Source organism: Callithrix jacchus, chromosome 12, assembly GCF_049354715.1.
Source record: "Callithrix jacchus isolate 240 chromosome 12, calJac240_pri, whole genome shotgun sequence".
Lineage (NCBI taxonomy): Eukaryota > Metazoa > Chordata > Mammalia > Primates > Cebidae > Callithrix > Callithrix jacchus.
Window position 1 is genome coordinate 29,552,882 of NC_133513.1, and position 12,047 is coordinate 29,564,928.

Consider the following 12,047-nt stretch of genomic DNA (forward strand, 5'->3'; position numbering starts at 1 on the left):
CGGGGGATGGACAGCAGTGGCGATCTGCGCGTGTGCGCAGGGTGGAAGTTGGGGGGGCGGGCAAGGGAAGCTGCCGCTGGGCGAGGAAAAGGCGGGAAAATGGGCTGTTCCGACGTTAGCAACCATCTAGACTGGACGAGGGCCCCCAAGTTCGAGGAATCTTTGCGCATCAACGCTGGGAAAACTCAGTCGGTTAGATCTCTTAAGGAAACTGAGGTGCTGCAGGTTGCATGACATGCCAAGGTCACAGTGCATTTATGTCACAGCATTACCATGACCTGACAACTAGCTGTAATTATCCATTTTATTTTGTAGAAGAAAACAAGACAGGTGTTTTCCAAAGCCAAGCCAACCATGGGGAGGGCTGAAGTAACCTATGCCCTATGCCAACCTGTGTCCAAACTAAACAGTAAACAGAGTTCCCCAAAACTTCTAAGCCTGCCTACCCTAAAATCCCCACCTCAATCCAACCCCCAATAAACACCTGACACCACTGGGCAAAAAAGCTTTTATTTTCCCCCACATTCCAGCTTTTCAATTTTTCTAAAACCTTTTCCAACTCAGAGCCAAGGCCAAAGAAATTGATTCACACCTAAGGAGAAAGAGAATAAAACAACAGAACAAGTCAGAAAGCTGCTAGGGTAAGGAGCAGAGGGAGTGACAGCTAGAGACCAATACAGGCATTTAATCTCAACTAGGGCAGCCTCAGGACCCCGGGGTCTGCCAGGGGCCAGGAAGCCCTCCTTTCCCAATCCAAGGTTGAGAGGGTCCTGTCATTTCCTGTCCCAAGCAGGTGGTTGGAGCCTTTAGGCCCAGCCATCAGCAAAATAAGCAGAGTTGATCTTGAGCTTCCAGTTCCTCTGGACTGATCAGTTCCCTGGGCCTGAACTGTTTCCACTTCTCCCACAGGAACTTCCTAGGGCACTGCAGCCAACTCAAGCTGAGACCAGTTAAAAAGCTGGATGCATAACACATGGGCCTCTGAAATTACATGCACCCCCTCTGACAAGTGAAGATTTTTTGCAGAAATATTTTTTCCTTTAGTGAGCTGACGGGTAAACTAGTTAACCAATATGGCTCCCACCCGCCGCCAGGTTTATGAAGCTGATTCCCTCCAAAGATCTTGTCAATAGAATCAACTTTTTCTAAATGTAATGATGACTAAATGGAAGAGAGAAGGTACATGTCAAGTTCTTGGGCACATAATATGTCCCCAGTAAATGGGCATCATCAATTAGACTCTTCTGAGAGGTTCAAGTTGAATTTTACAAAATTACCATCGTAAAACTGGGTATCAGGATTTCAGGACAAAAGCAAGACAAACATGGTTCATATCCAGGATGAATCATCAAACGTGAACCTTCTTAACTCACCATTGTTACCCAAATACTTGGATGTGAACTAGTTATGGATGAGTCTTAAAATCACAGTGTTTCTTGAAAGAATTCAGCCACAAAAGAATATGTATAATTCTGTCTATATAGGTTCAAAAAAAGTAAAACCAAACCATATTATTTAGGAAGACATACTTGGCAATAAATTAGAAAGCAGGACAGTAGTTTTTTGTTTTTTGTTTTTTGTTTTTTTTTGAAACAGTCTCACTCTGTCGCCCAGGCTGGAGTACAGTGGTGAGGTCTTGGCTCACTGCAACCTCTGCCTCTCAAGTTCAAGCAATTCTCCTGCCTTCAGCCTCCCAAGTAGCTGGGATTACAGGCACCTACTACCACGCCTGGCTAATTCTGTTGTATTTTTAATAAAGACAGGGTTTCACCATGTTGGCCAGGTTGCTATCAAACTCCTTACCTCATGATCTGCCCGCCTCAGCCTCCCAAAGTGCTGGGATTACAGGCATGAGCCACTGTGCCAGGCCAACAGTAGTTATTTCTAAGGAGAGGGAGGGCATTGTGAGGAAGGAAGGGACCATGGGGGGTTTCTGACTGCTGGTAATATTCTCCTCCGTCCCTCCTAAATGGTATTTATAAGTATCCACTTTATAACAATTTGCCAAGCTGTCCTTTTATGCTTTTGGACTTTTCTACATGAGTGTTAAATATTTTATAATAAAAAAGTAAAAGTATTTAGAAAAATATTGAATGCTGACAGTGTCAAATTATTCCCAGTCCCTAAGGGAGAGCCGTGGTTGAAGAGGTTCTCAAGGACTCAGAAGCTGCAGCACTTGAGGAAGAGTGCAAGGATCTGCTCTACCCCAGTTACAACCTCCACCCCCGCCCCATTCCCTGTTCCCACAGGAATGGAGCAAAGAACCTCACCTGAGAAACGAGTCGGGAACTAGGCCAGTGCCCTCAGAGCCGGGTTCTAGACCAGTGGGACTCCCGGCGCGGGTGGAAGCACACAGCAGTGACACAGCAGAGGCCACAGAAGAGAAGCAGGAAGGAGCCCAAGACCAGCAGCCTAGAGCCACACAGAGCCAGCTCCTCCTAGAGAGGGATACAGGGAGGAGAGGAGGAGGACATCTGAACCCAGCCCAAGGGCCATAGAGGGAGCCTCCATGAGGGAGACAGCTCTCCACATCTAGGGAACAACTGAAAGGAAAATGTTATTTTCATATAAGTTGACATTTGTCTTTTTTTTTTTTTTTTTTTGAGACAGGGTCTCACTCTGGTCACCCAGGCTGGAGTGCAGTGGTGCGATCTCGACTCACTGCATCCTCCGCTTCCTGAGCTGCAGCAATCCTCCTACCTCAGCCTCCTGAGTACCTGGGACCACAGGTATATGCCACCATGCCTGGCTAATTTTTTTTGGATTTTTTGTAGAGACGGGCTTTCACCATGTTGTCCAGGCTAGAACATTTGTCCTGATAGTTTAAAAACAACTTTCTTACCCAATTATCAACCTGAACCCTCATCATGACTCCATGAGACGGGAAACTTCATTATGATCCACCTTTTAAAGATGTGCTAGCAGTGCTGGATGTAGAAACCACATCTCTGATTCCAGGTCCCAGATCGCGCTCCTCATGGGGTCTTTTTCTCTTCTTTTGAGATGCAGTCTCACTCTGTTGCCCAGGCTGGAGTGCAGTGGCCTGAACTCGGCTCACTGCAACCTCTCCCTTCCAAGTTCCAGCAATTCTGCCTCAGCCTCCCCGTAGAGTAGCTGGGATTACAGGTGCCCACCAAAACATCTGGCTAATGTTTAAATTTTTAGTACAGACAGGGTTTCACCATGTTGGCCAGGCTGGTATCAAACTCCTGACCTCAAGGGATCCACCCACCTTGGCCGCTCAAATTGCTGGGATTACAGGCGGGAGCCACCGTACTTCATGGGATCGTTTCAAAGGTGAGACTGGAGTGTGCAGCAGCCTCCTGACTGATGGCCCTCCACTCAGCTAATCTCCTCCACCCAGTACCAGGGGAATGGCTCTCTCTCCTCTTTAAAACTCCTCAGAGGCCCCACAGTCTTCAGCATCAGGTCATAGCCCTCTAGCCTGCATTCACAGCACCTGTTGATCAGATCCCCAGGGTCTCGTGCCTTTCTCCTTCCTAAGCCTCTCATCATGGAGTGTTCCCAAAGGCTGAACACTTCTTTTTTTTTCCTTCTTGAGATAGAGTCTCCCTGTGTCACTCAGGCTGGAGTGCAGTGGCACAATCATGGCTCACTGCAGCCTCAAACTTCTAGGATCAAAGGATCCTCCCACCTCAGCCTCCTGAGTTGCTGGGACTACAGGTGTGCAGCACTATACCCTGCTAATAAAAAAAAAAAAAATGTTTTTTTAAGAAACAGGGTCTTGCTGTGTTGCCCAGGCTGGTCTTGAACTCCTGGCCTCAGGCATTCTCCTTGCTTTGGCCTCTCAAAGTGCTGGAATTACAGGTGTGAGGCCTAACTGAACACTTTTCTTTTTTTTTTTTTTCTTTTTTGAGAGGGAATTTTGCTCTATCGCCAAGCTGGAGTGCAGTGGTGCAGTCTTGGCTCACTACAACCTCCACCTCCTGGGATCAAGCGATTTTCCCGCCTTAGCCTCCTGAGTAACTGGGATTATAGGCACTTGCCATCATGCCTGGCTAGTTTTTGTATTTTTGTAGAGACAAGGTTTCACCATGTTGGCCAGGCTAGTCTTGAACTCCTGACCTCAGGTGATGTGCCTGCCTCAGCCTCCCAAAGTGCTGAGATTACAGGCTCCACACCCGACCAACACTTATCAATCTCTAGACCTGTACCCATCCTGGTGCCTTTGTCTGGAGTGTGCCTCCCCGTCTCCTGAAACTCCTCTGCTGCAATCCCTGTCCAAATCTTCCTCATTCTTCAAGGATCATCCTGACCACACAGAAGGTGTGGGTTGCAACCCTGGTTCTGCCACTTAACCAGTTGTGTGGCCTTTAGCAATTCACTCCCTCTCTCTAAACTGTTCTCCTCATCTGTAAAATGGGATAACAGCTACCTCAGAAGGCTATTTTAAGATCAAATGAGTTAATGAACCCTGAGAGCACTCTGTGCACGATAAACTACTGTACACAATGCTCTTGTGTAAATGCCACCTTCTCTGTGAAGCACTCTCCATAAGTGTTCACGTTAGGGTTAATGGCTCCTTACTTCGTGTTTGAAAACGTGCTGCTCACACTTGTCTAATAGCAATTAGCCCATTTGCCTCTTATTACAGCTTCCGAAATCCTTTGAGGTAGAGATAATGTTTTAAAGACAACAGTAAATAATAACAGCTGTCATTTATCAAATCTCTATGTTGTGCTGGGCACTTCACAGTCATTATCATTTAATCCTTATTTGGTGGAATTAAGAGATAGGGTCATGTTTTCTGATTTACAGATGAGGAAGCTGCCTCTCAGATGTTTAGACACTTGTTGTAGGTCACACAGCCCCCAAGGCAGGGTTATAAAACCTGTGCTTTTTCTACAAGGTAGAGTTGCTTCCAGGAACCTTCAAGATACAGTAGTCAACATGGAGTCTACAAAACCCTAGCGACTGATCTGAGGCTCTTACCGAAGTGAGCAGCTTGGTTAGCACAAGGCCTTCGTGACTCCAGACCCTAACACACTCCTCACCCATTCTAGGGCTCAGGGTGACATTTCCGGCCCCCTCCTCTGAGCAGGATATGGGTGGCTGGCTGGAGGGCAGGATTCCTGGAACAGCACTGAAATACAAGCAGGTTCCTGCAGTCCTTTCTGTGGTCACCCTGGCTGTGATGAGGACCAGTTGTCCTGCAGCAGATCCTGTGAAAGGCATAGAAGAGAAGATGGAAGAAAATGAGGGGTGAGGCGGGAGCCTCCATCTTCACACTTTCACACTTCTTTTCTTGTATTTCTTCACATTTTCACACTTTCACACTTCTTTTCTTGTATTTCCTCTTTTTTTTTGAATGGGGTCTCACTCTGCCGCCCAGGCTGGAGTGCAGTGGCATAATCACAGCTCACTGCAGCCTCAACCTCCTGGCTCAAGTAATCCACCTCAGTCTCCTGAGTAGGTGAGACTACTTGAGCCCAGAAGTTTGAGATTAGCCCGGGCAAAATAGTGAGACACCATCTCTATAAAAAATACAAAAATTAGCCAGGCTAGTGGTCCCAGCTACTCAGGAGGTTCAGTTGGGAGGATCACCTGGGCCTAGGAGGTCAAGGCTACAGTGAGCTGTGATTGCACCACTGCATTCCATTTTGGGCAACAGAGTGAGACCCTGTCCTGGGGGCAAAAAAAAAAAGCATGCACCACCTGCCTGGCTAACTTTTAAATTTTTTTGTAGAGACAGGGTCTCACTGTGTTGCCCAGGCTGGACTCAAACTCTTGGGCTCAAGTGATCTTGCTACCTTGACCTCCCAAAACGCTGGGATTGTAGGCATGAGCCACTGCACCTGGCCCAACTCAGTTTTTAAGGCTTTCTATGATACCAGGTGATTTGGCATTGATTCTATTCAATAAAATATTCCATATATCATTATTTATATCACTGAGAAGTGAAAATAACTTATAAACACAAATTAAGTTGTAATTTAAATTAACTTAAATTACCATCAATACAACAATGATACCAATACTGGCAAGCCTGCAGTGAAACGGACAGATACACACTGCCAATGTCAGTTTGCATAAACTAGCTCATTCTTTTTAAGAAAGTAGTTTCCCACTTGGTAACAAAATCCATTAAAAGGTTCTCACCCTATTTTAAATTAGTGGGGAAAGGATGGCCTCAGTAAATGGCCTTGGGAAAATGTCCATGTAGAAAAAAATCATAGCATCTGTTATCTCATAATATAAAGTCCAGATGTGTTAAAGAACTATACAAACTAAAAAAAAAAAAAAAAAAAAAATCTTAAGTATTAAAATACAGAAGAATATTTTATTTTATTTTATTATTTTTGAGATAGAGTTTCACTCTTGTTGCCTAAAATGGAGTGCAGTGGCATGATCTTGGCTCACTGCAATCTCCACCTCCCGGGTTTAAGTGATTCTCCTGCCTCAGCCTCCTGAGTTGCTGGGATTACAGGCTTTCACCACCACCCCCAGCTAATTTTTTGTATTTTTAGTTAGAGCTGGGGTTTCATCATGTTGGCCAGGCTGGTCTTGAACTCCTGACCTCAGATGATCCACCTGCCTTGGCCTCCCAAAGTGCTGGGATTACAGCCATCAGCCACTGCGCCTGGAAAGAATATTTTCTAATTTTAAAATTAGGAAGGCCTTCCTATGAAAAACAAAATCTAAAAGTCATAATAAAGGATAAGAGTGATAAACCTAACCTCATAAAAAGTAAAGACTTCTATGCAATGAAAGATAAGTAAAAAAAACAAGTAACATATTGGTTGAAAATACCTATAATATATTTAAATGACAAAAAGTTTCATTATCTAGAATAAAGGCCTTCTACAAATCAAGGAGAAAAAGACAAATAACTTAAAAGAAAAATGAGCAAACAGGTAATTCACAGACAACATGAAAATGAGCAATAAACCATAAGAGAAGGCTCAACGCTACTAGCAATCAGGAGAAAATAAATTAAAACAATTGAGTATTGCTCTCTAGTGGATTAAAAAAGAATAAAGAATAAGAAAGAAAAAAGAAAAATAAATAAATAAATAAATAAAACAATTGGGTAACAGGCCTGGTACTCATGCCTGTAATCCCAGCACTTTAGGAGGCTGAGGCAGGAGAATTACTTGAGCCCAGTAGTTTGAGATTATCCTGGGTAACATAGTGAGACCCCATCTATATAAAAAAATGTAAAAATTAGCCAGAATATTGGTCCCAGCTACTAGGAGGCTGAGTTGGGAGGATCACCTGGGCCCCGGAGGTCAAGGCTACAGTGAGCTGTGACCACACCACCGCATGCCAGTCTGGGCAACAGAGTGAGACCCTGTCTCATAAAACAAACAAACAAAAAAAAAAAAAACCACAGACAAAAAAGCAGCACAAGAAACAAAAGAGAAAAATAGATAAATTGGACTTTACCAAAATTAAAAAATTTTGGCTGGGCATGGTGGCTCATGCCTGTAATCCCACCATTTTGGGAGGACAAGGTAGGTGGATCACTTAAGGCCAGGAGTTCAAGACCAGCCTGGCCAATATGATGAAACCCTGTCTCTACTAAAAGTACGAAAAATTAGCTGGGTGTGGTGGTGGACACCTGTAATCCCAGCTACTTGGGAGGCCGACACAGATGAATGCTTGAATCTGGGAGGCAGAGGTTATAGTGAGCTGAGACTGCACCAATGCACTCCAGTCTGGATAATGGAGCGAAACTTGTCTCAAAAAAAAAAAATTAAAATTAAAAACTTTTGTGTTTCACAGAACCATCAACAATGTGAAAAAAACAACTCACAAAATGGAAGAAATGATCTGTAAATCATTTCTCAGACAAGGGACTTGTTTCTAGAAAGTATAAAAAACTTTTTTTTTTTTTTTTTTTTTTTGAGATGCAGTTTTGCTTTTGTTGCCCAAGCTGGAGTGCAATGGTGTGATCTTGACTCACTGCAACCTCTAGCTCCCAGGTTCAAACAATTCTCCTGCCTCAGCTTCCTGAGTAGCCGGGATTACAGGGGCACACCACCATGCCTGGCTCATTTTTTCTAAGTAGAAACATGTTAGCCAGGCTGGACTTGAACTCCTTCAGGTGATCCTCCCACCTCGGCCTCCCAAAGTGCTGGGTTAACAGGCGTAAGCCACCATGCCCAGCCACAAAACTCTTATAATAACTAAAAGACAAATTACCCAATTTTAAAAATGGGCCAAGACTGTGAATACATTTCTCTAAAGAAGACATATAAATGACCACTGAGTGCATGAAAAATCAGTATCAACTCTTCTCAGCCATCAAGACAATGCAAATCAGAACCACAGACTTCATGCTATGATGGCTATAATAAAAAAGATGAATAATAACAAGTGTTGATGAGGATGTGAAGAAACTGGAAGCCTCATGTTGGTGGGAATATAAAATGGCGTAGTCACTTTGCAAAACAGTCTGGTAGCTCTCAAATGATTAAACATAGTGTTATTATATATTCTACTTGTAAGTATATTTTCAAGAGAAATTAAACATGCCATGACAACACTGAGGAACACTCAAGGTAGCATCATTCATAATAGTGAAAAAGGAAACAACCCACTGTCAATCACATGATGATTGAATAAAAGAAAATGAGGAATATTCATACAATGAACGTTATTCAGCAATAAAAAATAAAATAAAATACTGGCTGGGCAAGATGGCTCATGCCTGTAATCCCAGCACTTTGGGAGGCTGAGGTGGGTGGATCATGAGGTCAGGCATTCGAGACCAGTCTGGCCAACATGGTGAAACCCCGTCTCTACTAAAATGAAAACAGCCAGGCGTGGTGATGTGTGCCTGTAATCCCAACTGTTCAGGAGGCTGAGGCAGAAGAATCACCTGAACCCAAGAGGTGGAGGTTGCAGTGAGCTGAGATTTTGTCATTGTACTCCAGTCTGGGCGACAAGAGCAAAACTGTCTCAAAAAAGATTTAAAAATTTAAATTAAAAAAATGAAATACCGATATATACAACACAGATGAAACTTTAAAACATCATACCAAGTGAAAGAAGCCAGTCACAAAAGACCATTATATATGAAATGACTAGGCTAGGCAAATCTAGAGACAGAAAGTAGATGAATGGTTGACTAGGGCTGGGAGATGGGGGTGTGGCAGGAAGGGACTGCTAATGGGTACAGTTTCTTTTTGGGGTGATGAAAATGATCTAAAACGGACTGTGGTGATGCCTGCATACTTTTGTGACTATGTTGCCCAGGCTGGTCTCAAACTCTGAGCTCAAGCCATCACCTGTCCTAATGGTACATTCATTCATTCATTCATTCATTCATTGAGACAGGGTCTCACTCCGTCACCCTGGCTGGAGTGCAGTGGCATGATCTCAGCTTACTGCAAGCTTTACCTCCTGTCCCAGTCTCCTGAGAAGCTAAGACCACAGGTGTGCACTACCATGCCCGGCTATGTTTTTGTATTTTCAGTAGAGACAGAGTCTTGCCATGTTGCCCAGGCTGGTCTCAAACTCCTGAGCTCAAGTGATCTGCCTGCCTTGGCCTCCCAAAGTGCTAGGATTACAGGCATGAGCCACCACGCCCAATCCTAACCATATACTTTCAATGGGTGAATTGAATGGTATATGAATCATATCTCAATAAAACTATTATATATCTACTTAAGAGTAAAAAGAATGGGAAGAATTGTCCCAAGTCTGCGTATATCAGACACATTCTTTATTTTTGTTAACATACATGTACACCTGGACATGTAAAGGCCCACTCCCCCCCAACGCATATGTACTCATAGGAGAATCTTAGAATGAGAGTGCTGTAAAAGACCTCAGGAATCAGAAAATACCACTCTCTTCCTTCCCTCTTTATCTCCGAATATTTTAGATAAGGCCAAATGTCAGACAGGGATTAATGGCATCTACTGACATTTTTACTTTCTGTCTCTCGCTTGTCATTTTCCCAGAGGACTATAAGCTCTTTGGAAATTGATGGTGTCTAATTTTTTCTGCATCCTTTGTAGCATATAGAGTATGCTAAGCACATAGCAGGCCCTTATGACATTAGTTTAATTGAACAGACTATGCTTCTCTGATATCCCTGAGGAAAAAGAAGGTGTCTCTAAAAGGAGGTGGCTAAAGAATGAGAAACATTAGGTCAAACCTAGCCTATCTCATCAGACCTCCAAGGAAAGACTCAGAGAACATCAGAACTGGCAGAGGAAGAAAGTATTTGTAGAAAACCTACCTTGGTGGCTCACGCCTGTAATCCAAGCACTTTGGAGGACAAGGCGGGCGGATCACCTGAGGTCGGGAGTTCAAGACCACCTGACCAACATGGTGAAACCCCATCTTAAAAAAAAACAAAAACCTACCTTGTTGGCAGCATGTTCACTGAAAGCCCTAATCACAGAAGTGACTAAGGTCCAGGGATGTGCACAAGGTCATCATTGGTGGGGTCAGAGGCAGGACCCAGCCCTGAGTGTTCTGATGCCCAACCCCACAGTCCTCTCTGATCTCACCTTTAATTTTTATTTTTCTTTTGAGACAGAGTCTCTCTCTGTCTGTCACCCAGGCTAGAGTACAGTCGTGTGATCTCTGCTCACTGCAGCTGTCTCCCAGGATCAAGCAATTCTGCTGCCTCAGCCTCCTAAGTAACTGGGACTATAGGCACCCACCACCACACCTGGCTAATTTTTGTTTTTATTTTTTATTTTTATTTGTTGAGACGAAGTCTTGGTCTGTCATCTAGGCTGGAGTGCAGTGGCACAATCTCGGCTCACTGCAACCTCCACCTCCCAGGTTCAAGTGATTCTCCTGCCTCAGCCTCCTGAGTAGCTGGGACTACAGGTACACACCATTACACCTGGCTAATTTTTTTATTTCTGGTAGAGATGGCATTCACCATGTTGGCCAGGCTGGTCTCAAAACTCCTGAATTATGATCTGCCCTCCTTGGCCTCCCAGAGTGCTGGGATTACAGGTGTGAGCCATCACGACTGGCCAATTTTTAATTTTTTTTTGAGACAGTCTCACTCTGTCACCCAGGCTGGAGTGCAGCGGCACAATCTCGGTTCACTGCAACCTCTGCCTCCCAGGTTCAAGCGATTTTCCTGGCTCAGCCTCCCGAGTAGTTGGGATTAGAGGTGCCTGCCATCATGCCCGGCTAATTTTTGTATTTTTAGTAGAGATGGGGTTTCACCATGTTGGCCAGGCTATTCTCAAACTCCTGTCCTCAAATAATCCGCCCACCTTGGTCTCCCAACATGCTGGGATTACTTACAGGTGTGTCAGCGCCTCCCCCCCCCCCCCCACCCACACCCAGCCTCTGATCTCACCTTTCAATCCCATCTGACTACCCAGGACTGTGGCCTGGAATGTCTGGGTTTTGTTCCTGTCTGGACTGTCTCCAAAGTTCAAGGTGGTCAGTAAGCCCACGACGTGAGACCCTCGCCACTTCCCTGTGACTGTCCCATTCCTGGGACACAGGGTCAACTGGCCAAAAGATCTCAAAAAAGAGACCCAGTCCTACAAGCAAAAGGAGGGTGGGAGACAGGTGAGATGAGATTACAAAAGCTGATAACAAAGATGACAGCAAAAGCCTGTCTATGTTGAAAGGAAGGGCCGGTTTGGAGGGGGTGAAACTTACCTGAGGAATGTCAGGGCTGCGCAGGCCAGTCCTGTGGGTGAGGAGGAAGTTGCCAAGGCCCAGGCCGGAGAGGCCAAGGAGCAGCAGGATCAAAGTGGCACAGACCAGAGGTGGGTGGTGGGCCAGACACAGGTGCAGGTTGTGCACTGCCTGGCAGTTGCCCATGGGGAGCAGAGGGGCCTGGGCCTCCAGGGAGAGCCTGCTGGAGGACAGGGAGGGAGAATGGGACAAGAGCACCTCTTATACACAAAGAGAAGCAAAAGCTCAGAGAAGGCAAGGGACTTCCCGAGGCCTCATAGTGGCAGAGCCAGAACAAGAATCCAGGGTTCTTGACTCCAAAAGTTCACCTCCCTGCATTGCTTGATACGTATTTTCTGCCTTTCATTTCTGAAGTAATCTAAGCGGAGGCAGAGCAGGGCACTCCGTGCTGGAAA

The 12,047-nt window shown here is 45.0% G+C and overlaps 1 protein-coding gene across 13 annotated transcripts in view; it reads right to left on the reverse strand.

Annotated features, from left to right (window-relative positions):
- Positions 1 to 494: 494 nt before the first annotated feature.
- The window catches only part of TMEM219 (transmembrane protein 219), a 29,017-nt gene continuing 17,464 nt past the window's right edge, over positions 495 to 12,047 (reverse strand). For 4 of the 13 annotated variants that reach the window (XM_009009407.5, XM_009009411.5, XM_035267373.2 and 1 more), the window contains exons 2-6: positions 11,614 to 11,812; positions 11,303 to 11,492; positions 4,954 to 5,183; positions 2,271 to 2,438; positions 495 to 592 (exon numbers count right to left, since the gene is read on the reverse strand). In XM_009009407.5, coding sequence (XP_009007655.1) covers positions 2,304 to 2,438; positions 4,954 to 5,183; positions 11,303 to 11,492; positions 11,614 to 11,812 — 754 coding nt within the window. In that variant the 3' untranslated portion in view covers positions 495 to 592; positions 2,271 to 2,303. Of the gene's footprint in view, positions 593 to 1,803; positions 1,885 to 2,270; positions 2,439 to 4,953; positions 5,184 to 11,302; positions 11,493 to 11,613; positions 11,816 to 12,047 lie in introns of all 13 variants that reach the window. The other 9 variants (XM_035267371.3, XM_009009408.4, XM_035267372.3 and 6 more) reach the window with 3 other exon arrangements.